At 58.0% G+C, this 17,403-nt stretch overlaps 1 protein-coding gene across 1 annotated transcript in view; it reads left to right on the forward strand.

The window, feature by feature from the left end:
* The window catches only part of LOC142819583 (guanylate-binding protein 1-like), a 112,463-nt gene extending 99,893 nt beyond the window's left edge, over window positions 1-12,570 (forward strand). Inside the window, exons 17-19 of the mRNA XM_089772587.1 lie at window positions 493-803; window positions 10,150-10,287; window positions 12,306-12,570. Of these exons, the coding sequence (XP_089628713.1) occupies window positions 493-803; window positions 10,150-10,287; window positions 12,306-12,335 (479 nt within the window). The 3' untranslated portion in view covers window positions 12,336-12,570. The remainder of the gene's footprint in view (window positions 1-492; window positions 804-10,149; window positions 10,288-12,305) is intronic.
* Window positions 12,571-17,403: the final 4,833 nt, after the last annotated feature.

The raw sequence follows: 17,403 nt of genomic DNA on the forward strand, positions 1-17,403 counted from the left end.
GTGGGTTTGGTTTGCCCCCCACCCCCAGCAGAGGCCCCGTGACCCTGCCTCCAGGGACCTGCAGCTGCAGGGTGGGAGACAGACGGGAACTTCCCACCCATCTCTCTCCCTGCGGGGACACGTGGGGTGTCTGGGCTGGGGGCGTGACTGGCAGGAAGGTCCCAGCTCTCCTGCCCTGGCCGGGTCACTTCCCGCTTGCAGGACAAGTCGGTGCTTGGCCAAGCGTAATGTGACCCCTCAGCCTGACCCGGCGTTCTCTGGGGCCCAAAGTGGGGCCCAGTCCGGTCTGTGGGAACCCACCTGCAGCCCGGCCTGTGGAGCAGGGGTGGCCATTGTATCGCCATGGAAACTGACCGGCCCCTCCTGTGGAGAGGCAGCTGCCAGGTTAGAATCAGCCCCAGCCCCTGTCTGCAGGGCTGGGCGCTCTCTGCCCCATGCAGACTGCACAGCAGGGGGCTGATGCCACGTTCTTTGCATTTCCCATTTCCACAGCTGACCAGGCGAGGTTGGAGCAGCTGGAGCAGCAGCGCAAGGCAGAGGAGGAGAGGAGGCAGCAGCTGGAGCAGCAGATGAGGGACCTAGAACGCAGCCAGCAGGAGAACATTCGCCAGATGGAAGCCAAGATGAAGGAGGAGGCTGAAAAGCAGAAGCAGGAGATGGAGAGAGCTCTGCAGTGCAAGCTGAGGGAGCAGGAGAAGCTGCTGGAACAGGGCTTCAAAGAGAAAGCCGACCTACTGAAAGAGGAGATGGAGCAGATGCGGAAGGAGGCAAAGGAGCGGGAGGAGAAGCAGCAGCAGGAATGGGTGAGTCCCTGTGGGGCTGGCGGGGTGATGTACGGAGCGTTTCCTCCAGGGAGCACCAGGAACACACAGTGTCCAGTGTGGGGAAAGCAGGGAGTCGATACGCTCAGTGCTGCCTGCGCCAGGGCTGGGTCTCTCAGGGGTGGGGCTGGGCCTCGGTTTCCCATTCTGCCGGCCGAATGGAGCCAGGCAGGTCGGATGAGGGCCTGTCCCACATGCACTGGGAGGCGGGTCGGGGGCGGGGGAATTGTGTGTTTATCCAGCCCCTGCCCGTGTTGGTTCCTGAGGCCTGTGGGGAGAAGCCTTTAGGAGGCGAGTGGTGAATGGGGGGAGGAATGCCCCTCCCTTCCCGTCTCTCTAATCAGTGTCACCCGGCGCCCCTCACTGCCGCGTCTGGGCCCCCCATGGAGAATCAGCAGGGCGGGGCCGGTTGCTTGGGCCCTGTTGGTACCAGACACGGGCTGGTCACTGACCCCCAGTGGGCAGAGACAGGAGCTGCCTTCCTGCCAGGCTGGGGGGCCCTGCCAGCCGGGCTGCTCGTGTGGGTCCGTATGTGACAGGCCGGGGGGGCTGACCTGTGACGGGCTGAGAGCGGGGGTGAGGCCTGGCTCAGACCCAGCCAGCTCCGCCAGGGGCCCCTCGGGCTGGCTGCAGAAACGGGGAGTTTTGTCCAGTTCTCTGGACCCTGAGAACTCAGAGTTCAGCTCCAGACTGGTCAGCGAGGTCCCCTCCTGGCTCCCCTCGGATACACTGGAGCTGGTGAAGGGTCTAGTGCGGAGGGGGAGGGCGAACCGCACACCCAGCACATAGCCAGGAACCAGCCGAAATACACACGCGTCACGCCATTGGTCAGTGCATCCTACCACCCCCTCCGATTGGTCGGCTAATGTCTGTGACCAGTCCCTGGGCAGACCATGAACCAGCCACGCGCTGCAGCTGCAGCTCTCACCCCTCACTCCCCTGCTGACCCCTCTTGTTACCCACAGGCCCTGGGTCAGTTCCTGCTTCATCCCCTCGCAGCCTGGTGCCTTGTTTCTGTTTCGTTCATTGTCCATGCCAGGGCCGTGGCTCCCCCCTTTCCTCTCCTTGGCTTATCACTAGGGGCCTGCGCCCACTGCTCGCTGTGCTCACCAGCCCCCCCTCTGGGGGCAGGTGTCTGGCAGGGGGAGGGGGCAGGAGCAGGCAGAGGGTGCAAGGTCTCAGCTGAGTGGGGGTTACTGACCGGGCCCGGTCTGGGCACATCTGAGGGAGTCTGCTCAGGGCGAATTGCTCGAATCCGGGGCTGTCTCTAGCCCCCAGACTGGAGACCTTCCCAAGTAGGCCACAACCTGTCCCACAGAGCACTTCAGCTGCCTGCCTGAAGCCTCACGAGCAAAACCCCTCCAACACCCCAGCAATACCCGTGCCCCTGATGGCCCCGGGCCTCATACACAGGTGGGAGGTCCTAGCACCCAATCCCACCTACCCCGAACAAGTTCTGTCCGGTTCCAAGAAACCAGCCACAGATCCCTGGTCAATTTACCCTCTGGACATTACCCACAAATCACGCTGAGCCAATCCTTCAGTATCTACGATCTAAAGGGTTATTATTACATTAAAGAAAAGCATGAGAGTAAGGTTGTTAAAGGATAGTACATTACATGCATCGAATCTCCCAGTCCTCGATGCAGGCTCTAGCAGAGATGTTACAGCTGCTGGCTTAAGAGTCCTTGTTGCGCATCCTAGAATCAGGATGGGTCCACAGGTCTTCCTGGCTCTTCGATCCCTGCACTGCTACCTCTGGGATGAAGTGCTGAGCTGAGAACAAGATGGAGTCCCCCACATGGCCTATTTATCCCTCCTTCCTGGTCTCTTCTTGGCTACAGCAGGTCGCCTGGCCCATGGCTTATCCCGGTGTTCCCTGCTGGTAGCCCCTAGGTCTGAGTCCCCACTCTTGAGGTGTGTCCTTGGCCTATAGAGGGCTATTGTTCCAGAGCTTTGCTCGTTAGCATGTCCATAGGCTGAGCTGCTTTGCCCATGGTTCAGCCACATATAGAGAAACATTTGGTATCCACCAAAATACATGCTTATAACGTCACATACCGACATTATACAATCACATGAATAGTGCCTATGGAATCAGAAGAAAGGAGGCTTCTATTTGACACCTCACAGGGCCCCCTTTGTGCCACATTTGGGGTCAACACTCCCCCACGGGTGCAGCAGTGATCTGACTGCTCCTTTCAATATCCAGTAACGTGACAGTGGGTGTGTGAGGGGACTGGGGGTGGGCGGAGGGGGGAGTGCACATGGCTCACACGTCCCACCACCCCGGAGCACCAGAGATGGGGAGGCCGTATGACTCCTGCCTCTGTGGAGAACGGGGAGGAGAGAGGCCACGTGACTCCTGCCCCCCAAGAGCACAGGGGAAGGGGGAGGGGCCCATCTCCCAGCTCCCCCAGGGGAGGGCAGGAGGGAGGCCTCATGGCTCCTGTCCCACCAGAGTTAGGGTTGCCAGGTGCCCAGTATTGCACCGGACAGTCCGGTATTTGCGCTTTTTGTCCGGTGTTGTGCAATGTCCGGTATTCTCAGATTTTTCCGGCTGCGCACCGGATGGAAGCCTGGCGTGAGCGGGGGGAGTGTCTGGAGGGTGGGGCCAGGATCAGCGCTAGGAGCCTGTGATTGCACAGAAGCCGGGCTGGGGTAGGGGGAGTGGCCACTTTCCCCGCCCCTGCAAGGCTTCTGCGCAACCACAGGCTCCTAGCGCATATCTTGGCCCCGCCACCTCCTCCTCCTGGGGGGCTCATTATCCCGGTTTCGGATTTTTTTTTTGCTCGACCATTTGGCAACCCTAACCAGAGTTGGGGGGACAGTGAGGTGGTGGGGCAGCTCCTGGCCCCCAAAGGGGGGAGGGAAGAGGTCTTGTGGCTTTTTTCCCACCCTCCCACCGCCCTGGTTCCGGGGGGGGGGGGAGGATGGCGGGCGGCTGAGGGCGGTGGGACGCAGAGCGACGTGGTGATGTCATTCTGTCATCCCACAGGAAATATTCTGTCTCTAGGAGAGCGTCTGTGTGTCTGTGAGTCCTTCCTGCCTGTGCGTCTTGCATGTGTCCAAGATCTCCTCCTAGGCCGCACGCGCTGGGACCACCAAGTTCCGTAGCAGCTTCCTCTCACCTCACATTAAACCCCAGTCAGGGTTGGTTGTACCTGGGGAGTGAGAGGTGCCTGGAGGGGGCCTGGTTTCCAGAACATGCAAAGGAAGGAGGCAGAGTGGTGGGGGGGCACAGAGAGCAGGGACGCGATGCTGAGAGTGGCCACTGGGGGCAGCTACAGCCCAGCTGGGCTCTGCCATCCTGTCTGCCTCCAGCCTGGGCAAGGAGCCCTCCTGCCCCAACCCGGAGTCTGCTCCCCCAGGAGACCTGGCAGGCCACGGGACGGGTGCTGGATGCCGGGTCGGCCCCCAGATACCAGCCCCCCACCCCCAGACAGCTGGGCAGCCCATGGAGCCTGGCCGTTCCCTGAGTGCCGATGCCCCCAGACTAACTGCATGGTGGGGGGGGGGGGGACTGGAGGCTGGCGACAGCCTACCGAGTGCTGCCCCCCACAGGGCTGCAGGACGGGGGAACAGCAGCAGCAGGCTGGGCCCCACCCAACAAACGTGCAGCTCCTAATCCCCCCATCCTGGAAGGAGCCCCTCCGAAGAGCACCACCTTGGCTGCTCAGGTGGAGCCTCTGGCCAGGGAGAACCACCATGGCACAGAGGAGGAGCTACTATTGCTACGCTGTGATATTGCGGAGGTTGTGTGCTCTGATACATTGTGTGTGATTCCTACTGTCCTGTGCTGCTCTGCTGTAACCCTGTGTGTGCCTCAGTTTCCCTGGGCACTGCACTGGTACCTGGCTGGGGATGGGAATGTTGGGTGTGTGTGTGTCTGTGTCCGTCCATCCATCCATCCGTCTCTCTCTCTCTCTCTCTCTCTCTCTCTCTGCCTCTTCCCACCTTCTAACTGGGGAGGTTTTTAAAGGCCTCCAGCAGGCCTGAAGTGGAGTCAGCTGCCCCCAAACTGCCTGGGCCAGCGCCCTGTTAGACCAGCAGGTTCTTGATCTCCTCTGAGGATTTCCACGGCCAAGCTCTGGTCCCTTGGCATCACACTCCAGCGCTGAGACGCCAGCAGCAATGGCAGGCAACACCCAGCCCCCCACCCCCCCAACACCCAGCCCCCCAACACCCAGCCCCCCAACACCCAGCCCCCAACCACCTTCCTATCTGTGCCCTGAGGAGACACCACGTTGCTGGCAGGGATCCCAGAGAGGACACTTGCCTGCCCCTCCCTCAGCCCCTCTTTCCCCTTCCCCAGCATCAGCCCAAGCACCACGTCTGACATCCATGCTGAGAACTGTGACCGTCCCTCACCATCCATGGAAACCCCTGTCATCCCTGGGGGCCATTTCCCCTTTCACCCCCACCTGGGGCCAGTCACCACGGACAGTTGGGTGTTGGGGATCATCCGGCCCGGCTTCTTCGTCGAGTAGTGTCCCTGAGGGTGCTCCACTCGAGGTGCTGGGCTCGTCCCGGCGCCGCAAACGGAGAAACTTCCTTAGCAGTAGCCCTGCCGGCCCGCGCATGCGCTCCTGCTGCCTCGCGCCGTTCGAGCCGTTACAGCTGAGCGCGGGCCGGCTCGTCACTTTCCTTTCAACCGTCCGCGGCCGCAGATGGACCTAGGACGTGCTCCCTCTCCGGCCTGAGGAGAAAAAGGGATTTTTACTCTGGAGACTTTAATTGCCACTTGGCAGTTTATAGTTAGTATAGTTGTTAATAGTTAGTCTAGTTAGTTTTCAAAATCTTTGTTTTTCTGTCCTAATCTATAGTTGTGTTCTGTAGCCTTTAAAAAAAACTGTTTTCTTGTTGTTTGCAACCTACAAAGACTATGCCTGGCTTCAGGAAATGTTCAGTGTCAGGATGCCATGCCTGCATCCGACGGACACTCGCGCTGTGTCAAATGTCTGGGGGACGGGCACATCCCGATGAAGTGCTCGCATTGTATGAAACTGACAGCGCGCACCGGGCGCCATCGTGAAATGCGACCGAGAGTAATTTTATTCAATAAAGCCCTCCAGACTGATGCGAGCGAGCCGTCCGCCACTGCCTCCGGGACTCATGCAGCTCGTTCACCCACAAAGGAGCTTCGCAAGCTGGCTGAACGACCGCAGCGATGGAGCGTGGGGGACAGACCGGGCACCTCTGGCTTCTTGCCGAGGCACCCGACAGAGAAGACGGGCAAGGGCCGTAGTGCCTCAGCCCTGAGCCTTGTTCCTTCCAAAGACCCGATGCTGGCTCTTTGTAAAGGGCCACGGGCGGAATCGGCACCGGCAACGGCTCTAACAGCCGTGTTACAGCCGGCTATGGTGGCCCCGGCACCGGCTGACGCTGCGCATGCGCAGTCAACTACAGCCCTACTGGCACCCACGCCTGCGGGGCCGGCTGCTGTGACCGCGCTCTCCAGGGTGCTGCAAGTAACAGCGCCGACTCAGGCACCGCAGGTAAGCATCGGCGCAGCGCAGCCCTCTGCACCACAGCCTCCTCCGGCACCGGCACAGCTTTTAGCTCCTGCGGCACCGCTGACTCATCCGCAGGGCAGCTATTCGACTGGGGCCACCCCACTTCAAACGGCACCGTCTTCCCCTCTTGATCCTCCGGTGCCGACTAAGGCACTATACAAGTCAAGGCGTGTTCGGACACCTTCCCTCACGCCAGACTGAGCTGGGTTCTCCCCGAGACCCTGGTCACCAGCTTCATCTTGCTCAGACAACCATCATGCTCCTCGTTATGTCTCCACTAGGGATCACTACCATAGATCACCTCATCGATCACCATCATACCGTCACTACCGCTGTCACTACTCTTGCTGTTCTCGTTCTCCATCTCGTTTTTCTGTTAGATCTATCTCACCAAGATCCTCAAGACACTCAAGATATTCACATCAATGCAATGCATCCAGAGGCTACTCTCCAAGATGCTCCCCAACTCACCGTCAGAGATATGACCATTACTATGATGACCGTCCCCCTTCTCGTAACACGCGATGACAGCATTCATGATCTCCACTATCCACTTGTCCAGTGTCTCCACTTCACGTACCCTCGCCGATGGTTCCACCAGCGCCTGCGGAGGACACTATCTCAATTTCTAATCATGCCAAGCATGAGGACAATTATAACCCGAACAGGGAACCACAGACCCCTGAGTCTCTGGCCAACTATTCATCATCATCACCGTACGACGCTGTCTTCCCTGAAGAGCTATCTCCCGTGGAAGATCATAAGCAATTTCAAGAGCTCTTTATGAGGGTTGCGCATTCTGACTACGCATTCTTATTCTACTTTCAAGTAGGAATAAGGGATCTTCCAGAAAAGGGTTTATTTTCCGAAAAATCGCGTCTAGACTGGCGCTTTTCTCCGGCATAACCCCGAGCCGGAAAAAAGCGGCAGCCATGTTCATGCAAATGCCGCAGGGGATATTTAAATCCCCAGTGGATTTGCAATTCTGAAGTGTCTCATTAGCATCCCTTTTCTGGAAAGGGGTGCCAATGTAGACACAGTCTATGAGTCTATGAGAATGATATATGGCAGACTCCAGCTGCTTCCTTACCGACTAACAAGACGTCGGAGAAGAAATATTTTATAAACCAAAAGGGTATGGACTTTTTGTTCACGCATCCCCAGCCCAATTCCCTCGTCATGGATGCCGCACAACAGAGATCCAAGACGGCTCAAAATAAAAATACCGCAAGTGACAAAGAGGCTAAGCGCCTGGACATTTTAGGCAGAAAAGTATATTCTTCTGCCACTTCAGTTCTCCGAATGTGTAACTACGAGGCTCCCCTCTCGAATCTTGATTTTGACAATTATTCTAAATTAGTCCCTCTTCTAGAACACCTACCAGACTCTAAGTATCAAATCTTAAGGGCAGTAATACAGGAGGGCTACGCAATGGCTAGAAGAGCACTGCAGATTGTCCTGGACACAGCTGAGGCAGCAGCTAGGGCGACAGCTACTGCTGTAGTCATGTGTCGTGCATCCTGGTTACACCAAGCTGTGGCCCCGAAAGAGTTGTTCAACAAGGTAGAAGACTTACCCTTTGATCGTAAGTCACTCTTTGCCCAATGCACTGATCAGGTGTTCCAAGTGTACAACGCTTGGGATGTATATGCCTCCGTATAAGCATAAGAGGTATACGCCCTATAACAGAGAGACCCTTCTCTTACGTGACATTCCGTGCCAAACCATATGAGCAGCAGAGGCCAAGGCAACGCCAACAGAAACAAAGACAACAGCCTAGCAAGGCATGCTTCCACCAGCAGGGGCGGCAGCAAGTTTGATGGGTCAGTCAGGGGACTGCGCACCACCCCTTTGTCGGGAGCTTCACACAATCCGCTAGCTTTATTCCATCATCGGCTGAGGCCTTATCAACGTCGCTGGTCTCTGATTTCCACCGACCGATGGGTCAACGACATAGTTGTTTCAGGATATGCCATCCCTTTCAACTCAATCCCTCCCCATTCCCCACCCTCCCCATCCCTTTTCAGGGACCCCTCTCACGAGACTCTTCTACAGCAAAAGGTGTGTCGACTACTTATTATAGGAGCAGTGGAGAGGGTACCTATTCATTTCCGGGGGAGAGGTTTCTACTCTCGGTACTTCCTCATCCAGAAGAAGTCAGGGGGTTGGAGGCCTATCCTGGACCTACGTTGACTCAATCGTCACCAGTGGAAACAAAAATTCGCTCACCCGTTAGTTAAAAGATTCCTAAAGGGGGCTCAGGAATCTGTACCCGACCTACACAATTCCACCAGAGCCGTGGGACTTGGCCCTGGTACTGGACCCTGTGCAGTAATGTCTGTTCTTCAAGATGTTTCCCCGTGGGTGCTCCACGACCCACCCTCCTCCCTGCTTCGGAGCTTCTGTTTTATTTTTCAGATGCTTCCGGTTGGGAGGAAACTGACGAGCCGGCCCTGGAGAAACAAGCTGGTGCAAGACGGCCTAGCCTAGGCCCCAAGTCTGTGCTCCTCTGGCACCGGGTAGCCATGGCAACATCCCTCGAAGGCCTTTCTCCTCCCAGGAGTGAGAGTTTCCTTAGACCAATGCAAGTGCTCAACCAGGAAGGACATTTCCCTCCAGATTCCCCACCTGGACATCCAGGGCAAGACACTTTTCTCTTGAGCCGCCCCCCTCCCGAGTGCACTGCAGGGGCCTTTCTTCTGCCACGGCCCAGTCACCTGCTGCGTGCATTCCCGCCAGCGCCTCTCATCCCCAGGGCACTCAGGAGGCGCCTCGTTAACTCTCATTGCACCGCCGTGCTACGACTCATTGGCCGACCGACGTGCATCGGAATCCCAACAAGTCACAGTGACTTTGCTGTTCGTCAGAGAACTCCTGTCCCAGACCAGGGCGAGTCTCTGCAGCCCGACCTTAAATCTCCCAGCGTTGTGTGGTGGGTGATGAGCCATTGAGACCATGTTGGTGAGCATGAGAAATGAACCCACAAGGGAGGTTGAACCCACACCGCCAAGTGGGAGACATTTCCGGTTTGGACACAACCTCCCGTCTATTGCCCAGTCATATGGAGATCACACAGGTGCCAGATGATCACGTGCACCTGAAATCACCGGGACGGTTGTTAGTCTGAGTGAGTGCCGATGGCTCCTATGTCTTACTGCATCCCCCCGTGGATGGACTCTCCACCTGTTCTCTGCCTCAGGCCTCAGTTTTTGAAAGGCCTAATTAACCTTTTACCCTTGTGCGTTTGCTCCTCTGCCTGTGTGGGATTCAAATCTAGTCCCTCCGAATACACGCCTGAGTGTGGGGGTGACAGGTTTGCTTGTGAGGGCGGGGGCGGGGCTCAGCAGCCCTGGGTTCATTGATGGCAGAGGCCTTGTGCTCCCGAGGCTCCTGCTTCAAGGCTCCGTGCAGCCAGCAGCAGGGGTCAGGAAAGAATTAACCCCCCTGTGCCCAGGCATGTTTATTGAATTCCCTTCCCTCTCAAAGTGGGGTGGACACAGCAGCACAGGGAGCACTGAACCGAGAAAGCCAGGCCTTGGGGGCACCAAGTACTCTTCTGTCAATGGCCTGGCTGCCTGGGTCTTGCCCACTTGCTCAGGGTTCCTGTAGGTGGGCCAGGCAGGACGTTTCCATCTGGACAGATTTACAGGGACCTTTAGGGGAGGGGAGAGTCACCTTCCTGTGCTGGGTGGGGGTGAGTCACTTGCCAGGGTTACCCGGGTGGTGTTACTGTGGGGGCTGAGCTGTGTGCAGTGCTGGGTGCTGGATCTTTGCCCAGCAGTGCTCAGTTGCCTTTCTTTGCATAATTCCAGATCAATAGGAGAGAGGAAGACCGGTTGAGGTGGGAGGGAGAAGAAAAAATTCTTCAGCACCAGTGGGAGAAAGAAGAAAACGAGAGGCAGCGCCAGTGGCAGAGAGAAGAAAACGAGAGGCAGCGCCAGTATGAGAAGGTAAGGAAACATCACGATGGCGGGTACTTAGATTTTCCAAAAACCATCGCCAAGGTCCCTCCCCAAAGACTCTTCAGCAAAGAAGCCAGCCGTGGGGTAAGAGGGAAGCTCCACTCATGGTCTGGTACCTGGCTACAAGACAGGGAACAAAGGGGAGGAGTCAATGGTCAGTTTTCAGAATGGAATCAGGTATCGAAAGGTAACTGCACCGGGACTGGTCCTCTTCCACTCATTCATAAATGCCCCGGAGCAAAGGGTAAGCAGGGAGGGGGCAGCATTTGCAGATGATTGACAGCCACTGAAGATAGTTAAGTCTAAAGCAGGCTGCTAAGAGCTACAAAGCGATATCAAACGGCAGCTGAAATCCCTCTGAGCAGTGCAGAGCAATGCCGGCTGGAGCACAGAACAGCGTCTGCACACACAGACTGGGGAGGTCCCGTGTGGCTGTCACTGCCCCAGAGAGGGACCTGGGAGTCCCTGTGGAGAGTTCTCTGCAAACATCCACTCGATGGGCAGCGGCAGCCGAACAGCGACCAGGCTGCTGGAATCCTCCAGAGCTGGCGAGACAAAGCACAGGGAGGGTCTTGCTGTCTCTGTATCAATCCGTGGCAGGCCCACAGCTGGGATCCCGCCTGCAGATTGAGTTCCCCATCTCCAGAGAAGGGCACCGGTTGGACCCCCCTGACCCTGGGGTCTCTGGTCCAGCAAGATCCATGCTCCAGCAGGACCACAGAGCCCAGCACAGGGAGGTCTGGCCACGGGGCATGAGGGTGGGGAAAAGGGTGGCGACTCCACCCGGAGCCGGGAGTGGTGGGGTGCAGGGGGGTGGTGAAGCAGGGAGATCTGGCCCAAGAAGCTGGGCAGTAGCAGGGAGCCAGCAGTAGCCACACAGCAGAAGTGAGCTCCAGCCCAGGCAGCACCAGCATCCAGGCAGCGGCGGGGTGAGCTGGAGCCCTAGCGACAGGGGGGTGGAGGGCAGCAGTTTAGCCCAGGCTGAGAGGGAAGAGATTCCCCCCTGGTCTGGCAAATCCCCTTGTTTGGGACCGGTCAGGCCCTGAGGCTGCTGGAGCAGAGGGGTCCAGCCTGTCCTGGGCTTGGGAACGGCTCAGACAAGGACCCAGATGACTGGGGGAGGGAGAAGCTTCCGCGGGGGAGGGGTTAATCCGCCTGGGGTGTTTGGGTTCCTAACGAGGCGCCTAAGGGGGTGTGAGCAGGGGCTGTAACAGCCTGGCGGGGGAGGGGAAAGTGACTGAGGACGAGTCGTTTGCTCCTCCCCACGCACACGAGAACTAGGAGCCCCCACACGGAACGGACGGGCCGAGGGTTTAGAACAACCCAGAGGGACCCGCAGTCACTCTGGGATCCCGCGTCAGGGGATGGTGTGAGGCCAAATTGATACGGGGATCGGAAAACAGAATTCGCTGAGTTCCCAGAGACCGGCCCCTGGATGGCGACTGGCCAGGGTGGTGCCCCGAACTCCTGTCTGTCAGGGGCCGGGAACGGGCGACGGGAGGGATCCCGTGATGGGCCACGTCCAACCCTCGGCTGTGCAGCGCGGCCTGTGTCTGACGCGCCGAGCGCCCCTCCCCCCTTCGCCGCCGGGGGACACGAGGCTTCTCCTGGCCCAGACGGGCTGAGACGTCCCACGAGGGCGGCTTGTGTGACGGGGCCGGCGTTTCTCTGGGGAGCTGGGGGAGGGGGCTGTGGGTGTCTGAGCTGCACCCACCCTGTGACGCGGCCTTCGCACTGGGCTCCTGCCCCCCCAGACACCCCAGAGAGTCGCCCCCTCGCCAGGGAGTTGCAGCGGGTGGGTCTGAGCGGAGCCTCCACGGGGCCTGGCCAGGGGCGCCCATGGAAAGGTCTGTCAGCACCACCGGCCCCACAGCGCCTCAGTCAGCCCCTCTGGGAGACCAGCCCCTCCTGAGCTGTGCCTGGCCAGGCTCCCGCTGCCCCCGAGCCAGGTCTGGTCCCCCCGTGTGGGAGCCGAGGGGACTGACCATGTCTGCTTCCTTCTCCAGGAACAGGCGGGCGGTTGTATCCTGTCCTGAGCTGTGCCGGACCCGCGCCGAGGGGCCTGAGGAAACGCTCCGACCCGTCCTGGGAGCGACGCTCACCCAAGCGCCACAACCCGCTGCCGGGCTCTGGGGGTCGCTCTGCGCTGATCGCCCGGGTGCCCCCCACCCGCCCTGCCCCACAGAGGCCCTGGGGTGGGGGCTTTCCCTGCTGGGGGGGGGGGGGTTCTGGGGAGATTAAAGCTTCCTGAGCACCGAGCCGTCGCCTCTGCAGTTTGTTCCCTGCTGCCCCTCGCGCCGACCCCGCCTGAGTGCCGTGGGAGCGCAGGGCCCCACGAGAGCTGGGCACCCAGAGGGTTTCTGGGGGGGATGCCCTCTGCGCCTGGGCACCCCGGGGGATGGGGAACGGGTGGGGGGACCCACACGTCATTTTCAGGAGGGCCCGTGGCTGGGGCAGGGGGAAGGGCGGGGGGAAGGGCCCAGAGGCACCAGTGAGCCAGGGTGAGGGGCTCAAGCAGCCGCCCCCTCATAGGGCCCCTCAGACAGCAGAGCCCCCCCCAGCCATAAGTACCTCAGGGCCGGGCAGGGGGAGACAGGGTCACAGGGGGTGGGAAGGGCCCTGCCATGGAAGGAGCCTGAGAGAAGGCGCTCGCCTGCTGCCTGGCCAGGCTGGACCCAGGCAGCGTAAGGCCAGAGGGGGGTTCTGCTAAGGCCTGTTCCCCCGTCTGGGGAGGGGCCGGGAGGCCTCGGAGCCGCCTGCCCTGCCCCTGGCCTGGCGCAATGTGGCTGCCACGTGAGAACGTGACTGCACCTTGGCCCCGGGCTGCTGCTGCTCTCGGTGCCGCTGCGGCTGCAGGCAAAGGCCTCGGCCCCTGAGCCCCCCTGCACCTGCCAGGGCCTGTGCTGCAGGGTCAGCCCTTGCCTGGGGGGCTGTGAATTAGCCTCTCCCCCGGCCAGGCCTCGGGGTCAGGGCCCCACAGCCAGACGCACACAGGGCAAGGAGGCACTGACCCCCCGGGGAGCCCTGCCAGGCACGGGTGCATCCTTCACTGCCCTCCAGTCTGGGGCTTCTCCACCCCATCACAGAGCCTCTCCTTCCCCCTCCCTCAAACACTTCAGGGCCAGGGGAGCTGGGCCCAGCCACACAGACCCTCCGCCCTGCCTGTAGCTGGGTGACCACCGGCCTGCTAGTGCTAAGTCCAGCAGCATCCAGAGTTCCTGCTCCCAGCAGGGCCTCATTGCTGACAAGGCTGTGAGCTTTCCCCAGGGGTGCCCTGCTAGCACCAAGGTTGCGAGCTTCCCCCAGAGGTGCCCTGCCAGCACCAAGGCTGCGAGCTTCCCCCAGAGGTGCCCTGCCAGCACCAAGGCTGTGAGCTTCCCCCAGAGGTGCCCTGCCAGCACCACGGCTGTGAGCTTCCCCCTGACAGGTCTCTGGATCATGTGACCAGCTCCCATTTGGGAGGCACCAGGATTATAAAAGTGCCACGAGGCCACCTCCGTCTAGTCTTCCATCCTGCTCCTGATCCCAGAAGCAGCTTGCTAGGGACAGAAAGCCGGGAAGGATTTGCTGACCTGTCCTGACATGGGACGTGCCCCAGAGACTGTAAGCCGGCAGTGTGTTCCCTCTCTGCTAAGAGCCTCACCAAGAACTTGGTGCTTGACGTATGTAATGTACTTTCCTTAGCAACCTCACTCTCAACCTTTGTTTTCTGCTGTTAATAAACCTTCGATGGTCGATGCTAAAGGACTGGCCCAGCAAGCTGTTTTGGATAAGATGTGAGGTACAAATTGAACTGGGACTCGGGCTGGTCCTTTGGGACGGGGGGAACCTGTTCAGGATTGGTGAGATGGGTTAGAACCTCTCCCCTTTGTAAGGTGGGGCTGGGTGGGGCACAAGGAGTACTGAGGTGGGGGGATGGGTTATAACATCTCCCCTGTGTGACGTGGAGGCTGGGTGGGGCACAGGGAGCGCTGGGGTGTCTGAGGGGAGGTGGGGGATGGGTTAGAACCTCTCCCCTGTGTAAAGGGGGCTGGGTGGGGCACAGGGAACGCTGGGGTATCTGGCCAGTTCCTGAAGTGCTGCGATCGCATGTGCACTATGGCATGGGCTTGCCCCACCTTCCTGCCCTCCCTGCCGTTCCCATGCCCCCTCCTGCCACCCCTCCTGTTGCTGTTGCCAATCCCCCTCCTGCTGCACCCTGTCCTGCCCACCTCCCTGTGCTGCCTGACCCAACCCAGTCTGAAGGGTGCTGAAGCCTCCACCCCTCCCAGCACTATCTCCCCCTCCCCGGTCACAGCTCCCTCCCATTTCCCATCCTTATTCCTATGTAAAAAATACAGTTTACTCTTTAACAAAAACAGTTGTGTTTACTGGGAGGGGAGGGAAGGGTGGGGGGGGGGAGGGAGATGTGGACACGAGACAGAAGTGACCTAGTGTAGTCCTGGGAGAACAACTCCCTGAGGGCCTCTTGGATGCGCATCCCATTGTGGTGCGCCTGCCAGATGGCGGCTATGCAGGGCTGCTCAAATGCCCGGCCCTCGCCTGCCATCCACCCCGGGAGGAAGGCCTTCCCCTTCTGCTCCATTATGTTGTGCAGCATGCAACATGCTGCGACCACCTCCGCGATGTTCCGCTCTCCCATTTCAAGACAGGTGAGCAGACAACGGAATCTCGCCTTCAGCCGTCCAAAGGCTCACTCCACCTGCTTCCGGGCCTGGTTCAAGTGCAGGGTGAATGTTTCCTGGCCGGGGTCCATGTATGGCCACATCAGCCAGGGCATGAGGGGGTAGGCCGCGTCCCCCATGATGCACAGTGGCATGCGGACGTCCCTAACTGTCAATTTTCGCTGGGGAAAGAAAGTGCCCACCTGCAGCCTGCAAAACAGGCTGGAGTTTTGGAGGATGCAGGTGTCGTGCCCTGCCTGACCACCCCATATAGATGTCCGTGAAGCGGCCTCAGTGGTCCACGAGGGCCTGGAGCACTATCGAAAAGTACCCCTTCCAATTGATGAAGTGGGCCACTCGATGCTCCGGTGCCCAGATGGGTATGTGGTCCCTTCCACAGCTCCCCCACAATTGGGGAACCCCAGGGCAGTGAAGCCAGCACAACAGGCACTGCTACAGCTTTCAGTCCCTACCAGAGGTCCCAAAGCACACAGAAGCAGAGAAACGGCCATCCAGGGAGATTCTTCTGCCAAGTAGCATTGGCAGCAGCCAGGGCCAGGTTCAATATCTTGGGATTCCTTTTCATCCATCTCACACACAGTCGGCTCCAGCCCCCACCCAGTAGCCTGAGACATTCACACACCCTGGCTACGTCTACACTGGTATGAATTTCTGGAAATGCTTAAAATGGAACAGTTTTCTGTTATAAGTATTTTCGGAAAAAGCACTTCTACATTGGCAGGATGCTTTTCCGGAAAAGCGTCCGTGCCAATCTAGACGCGCTTTTCCACAAAAAAGCCCCGATCGTCATTTTCGCGATTGGGGCTTTTTTGCAGAAAAGACTATTGACACATCACCCTGATGACAGTTTTCCGAAAAAGGACTTTTGCCCGAACGGGAACAGCATAGTTTTTCTGGAAAAGCACTGATGATTTTACAGTAGATCGTCAGTGCTTTTTTGGAAATTCAAGGGGCCAGTGTAGACAGATGGCAAGTTATTCCGGAAAAGCGGCTGATTTTCCGGAATAAGTGGCCAGTGTAGACTCAGCCCCTGGGCACCTCTAAGAGGCAATGCTTCCCCACTCACAAGTACAGAGTCTGAGCATAGAAAAGAAACTGTGATTGAAAGAGAGAGAGAAGTCACATGGCATTAACTCAGGGAAATACCATGAACAGATTTCATAACCAACCCACGAGTAACCGTCCCAGCTCAAATGGATTGAGCAATGTCTTTTGCCCCTCAGGTGCACTAGTCCAACCATGGGTCCAATTCACTTACCCAAACTTTCTCCGTACCCCACTTCAAACGCCCCACTTACAGGTTTGTCCAGTCAGTGCAAACTCTGACACATCACACTGATGACTCCACTCATAGAGCCTGAGGTTATGTCATCTTGGCACTGCTCCTGTGGTCTGCTTGCTCCCACCAACCGCCCACCAGTCACAATGGCTATGTTTAGAGAGGCAAGTTTTTCTGCAAAAGCAAGCGCTTTTGCGGAAAAACTTGCCAGCTGTCTACACTGGCCGCTTGAATTTCCACAAGACCACTGACGATCTCATGTAAGATTGTCAGTGTTCTTGCGGAAATACTGTGCTGCTCCCGTTCAGGCAAAAGGCCTTTTGCGCAAATGATTTGCGCAAAAGGGCCAGTGTAAACAGCTCAGATTTCTTTTGCGCAAAAAAGCCCCGATTGCGAAAATGGCAATCAGGGCTTTTTTGCGCAAAAGCGCGTCTAGATTGGCATGGACGCTTTTCCGGAAAAAGTGCTTTTGCGGAAAAGCATCCTGCCAATCTAGACGCTCTGTTCCACAAATGCTTTTAACAAAAAACTTTTCCGTTAAAAGCATTTGCGGAAAATCATGCCAGTCTAGACGTAGCCAGTACTGGGTCTGGCTCCAGGCCAAACCAGTGATTTCAGCTCTTATGATTTTAACTCTTTAGCTACCACTTAGGCTAGCAAAAGATTCCAGGTCCCACTAGAGCAGTGGTCTCCAACCTTTTTACACCCAAGATCACTTTTCAAATCTCAGAACAGGTGAAGATCTACCGCCCCGCCCCTTCCTTGAAGCCCTGCCCTCTCTATTCTCCTCCTGTCCATCACTTGCTATCCCCAGCCCTACTTACACACTCTGATAAATAATTTTTTTTTAAATTATGCGATATATAAAATTAAAATCAGGTGTTTATAGTTATGAAATAAATGGTCTGTTTTTATTCATGCTATTTAAATCTAAAAAGAAGCATTTATAATTATACATTTTGTGGGGACATAGTTCTGCGGCTGGGAGCAGGGGAGAGGCAACAGGGCGCTGGGAGGGCAGAGGACAGGGTTCTGTAGCAGGGGACGGATGCCAGTGGGGACAGAGTTCAGGGAGTGGGGATGGGAATGGGGACAGGGGAATGGGGACAGAGTTCTGTAGCTGGGGACAGGGGAGTGGAG

Source organism: Pelodiscus sinensis, chromosome 22 (assembly GCF_052426305.1).
Source record: "Pelodiscus sinensis isolate ZL-2025 chromosome 22, ASM5242630v1, whole genome shotgun sequence".
NCBI classification, from domain to species: Eukaryota; Metazoa; Chordata; order Testudines; family Trionychidae; genus Pelodiscus; species Pelodiscus sinensis.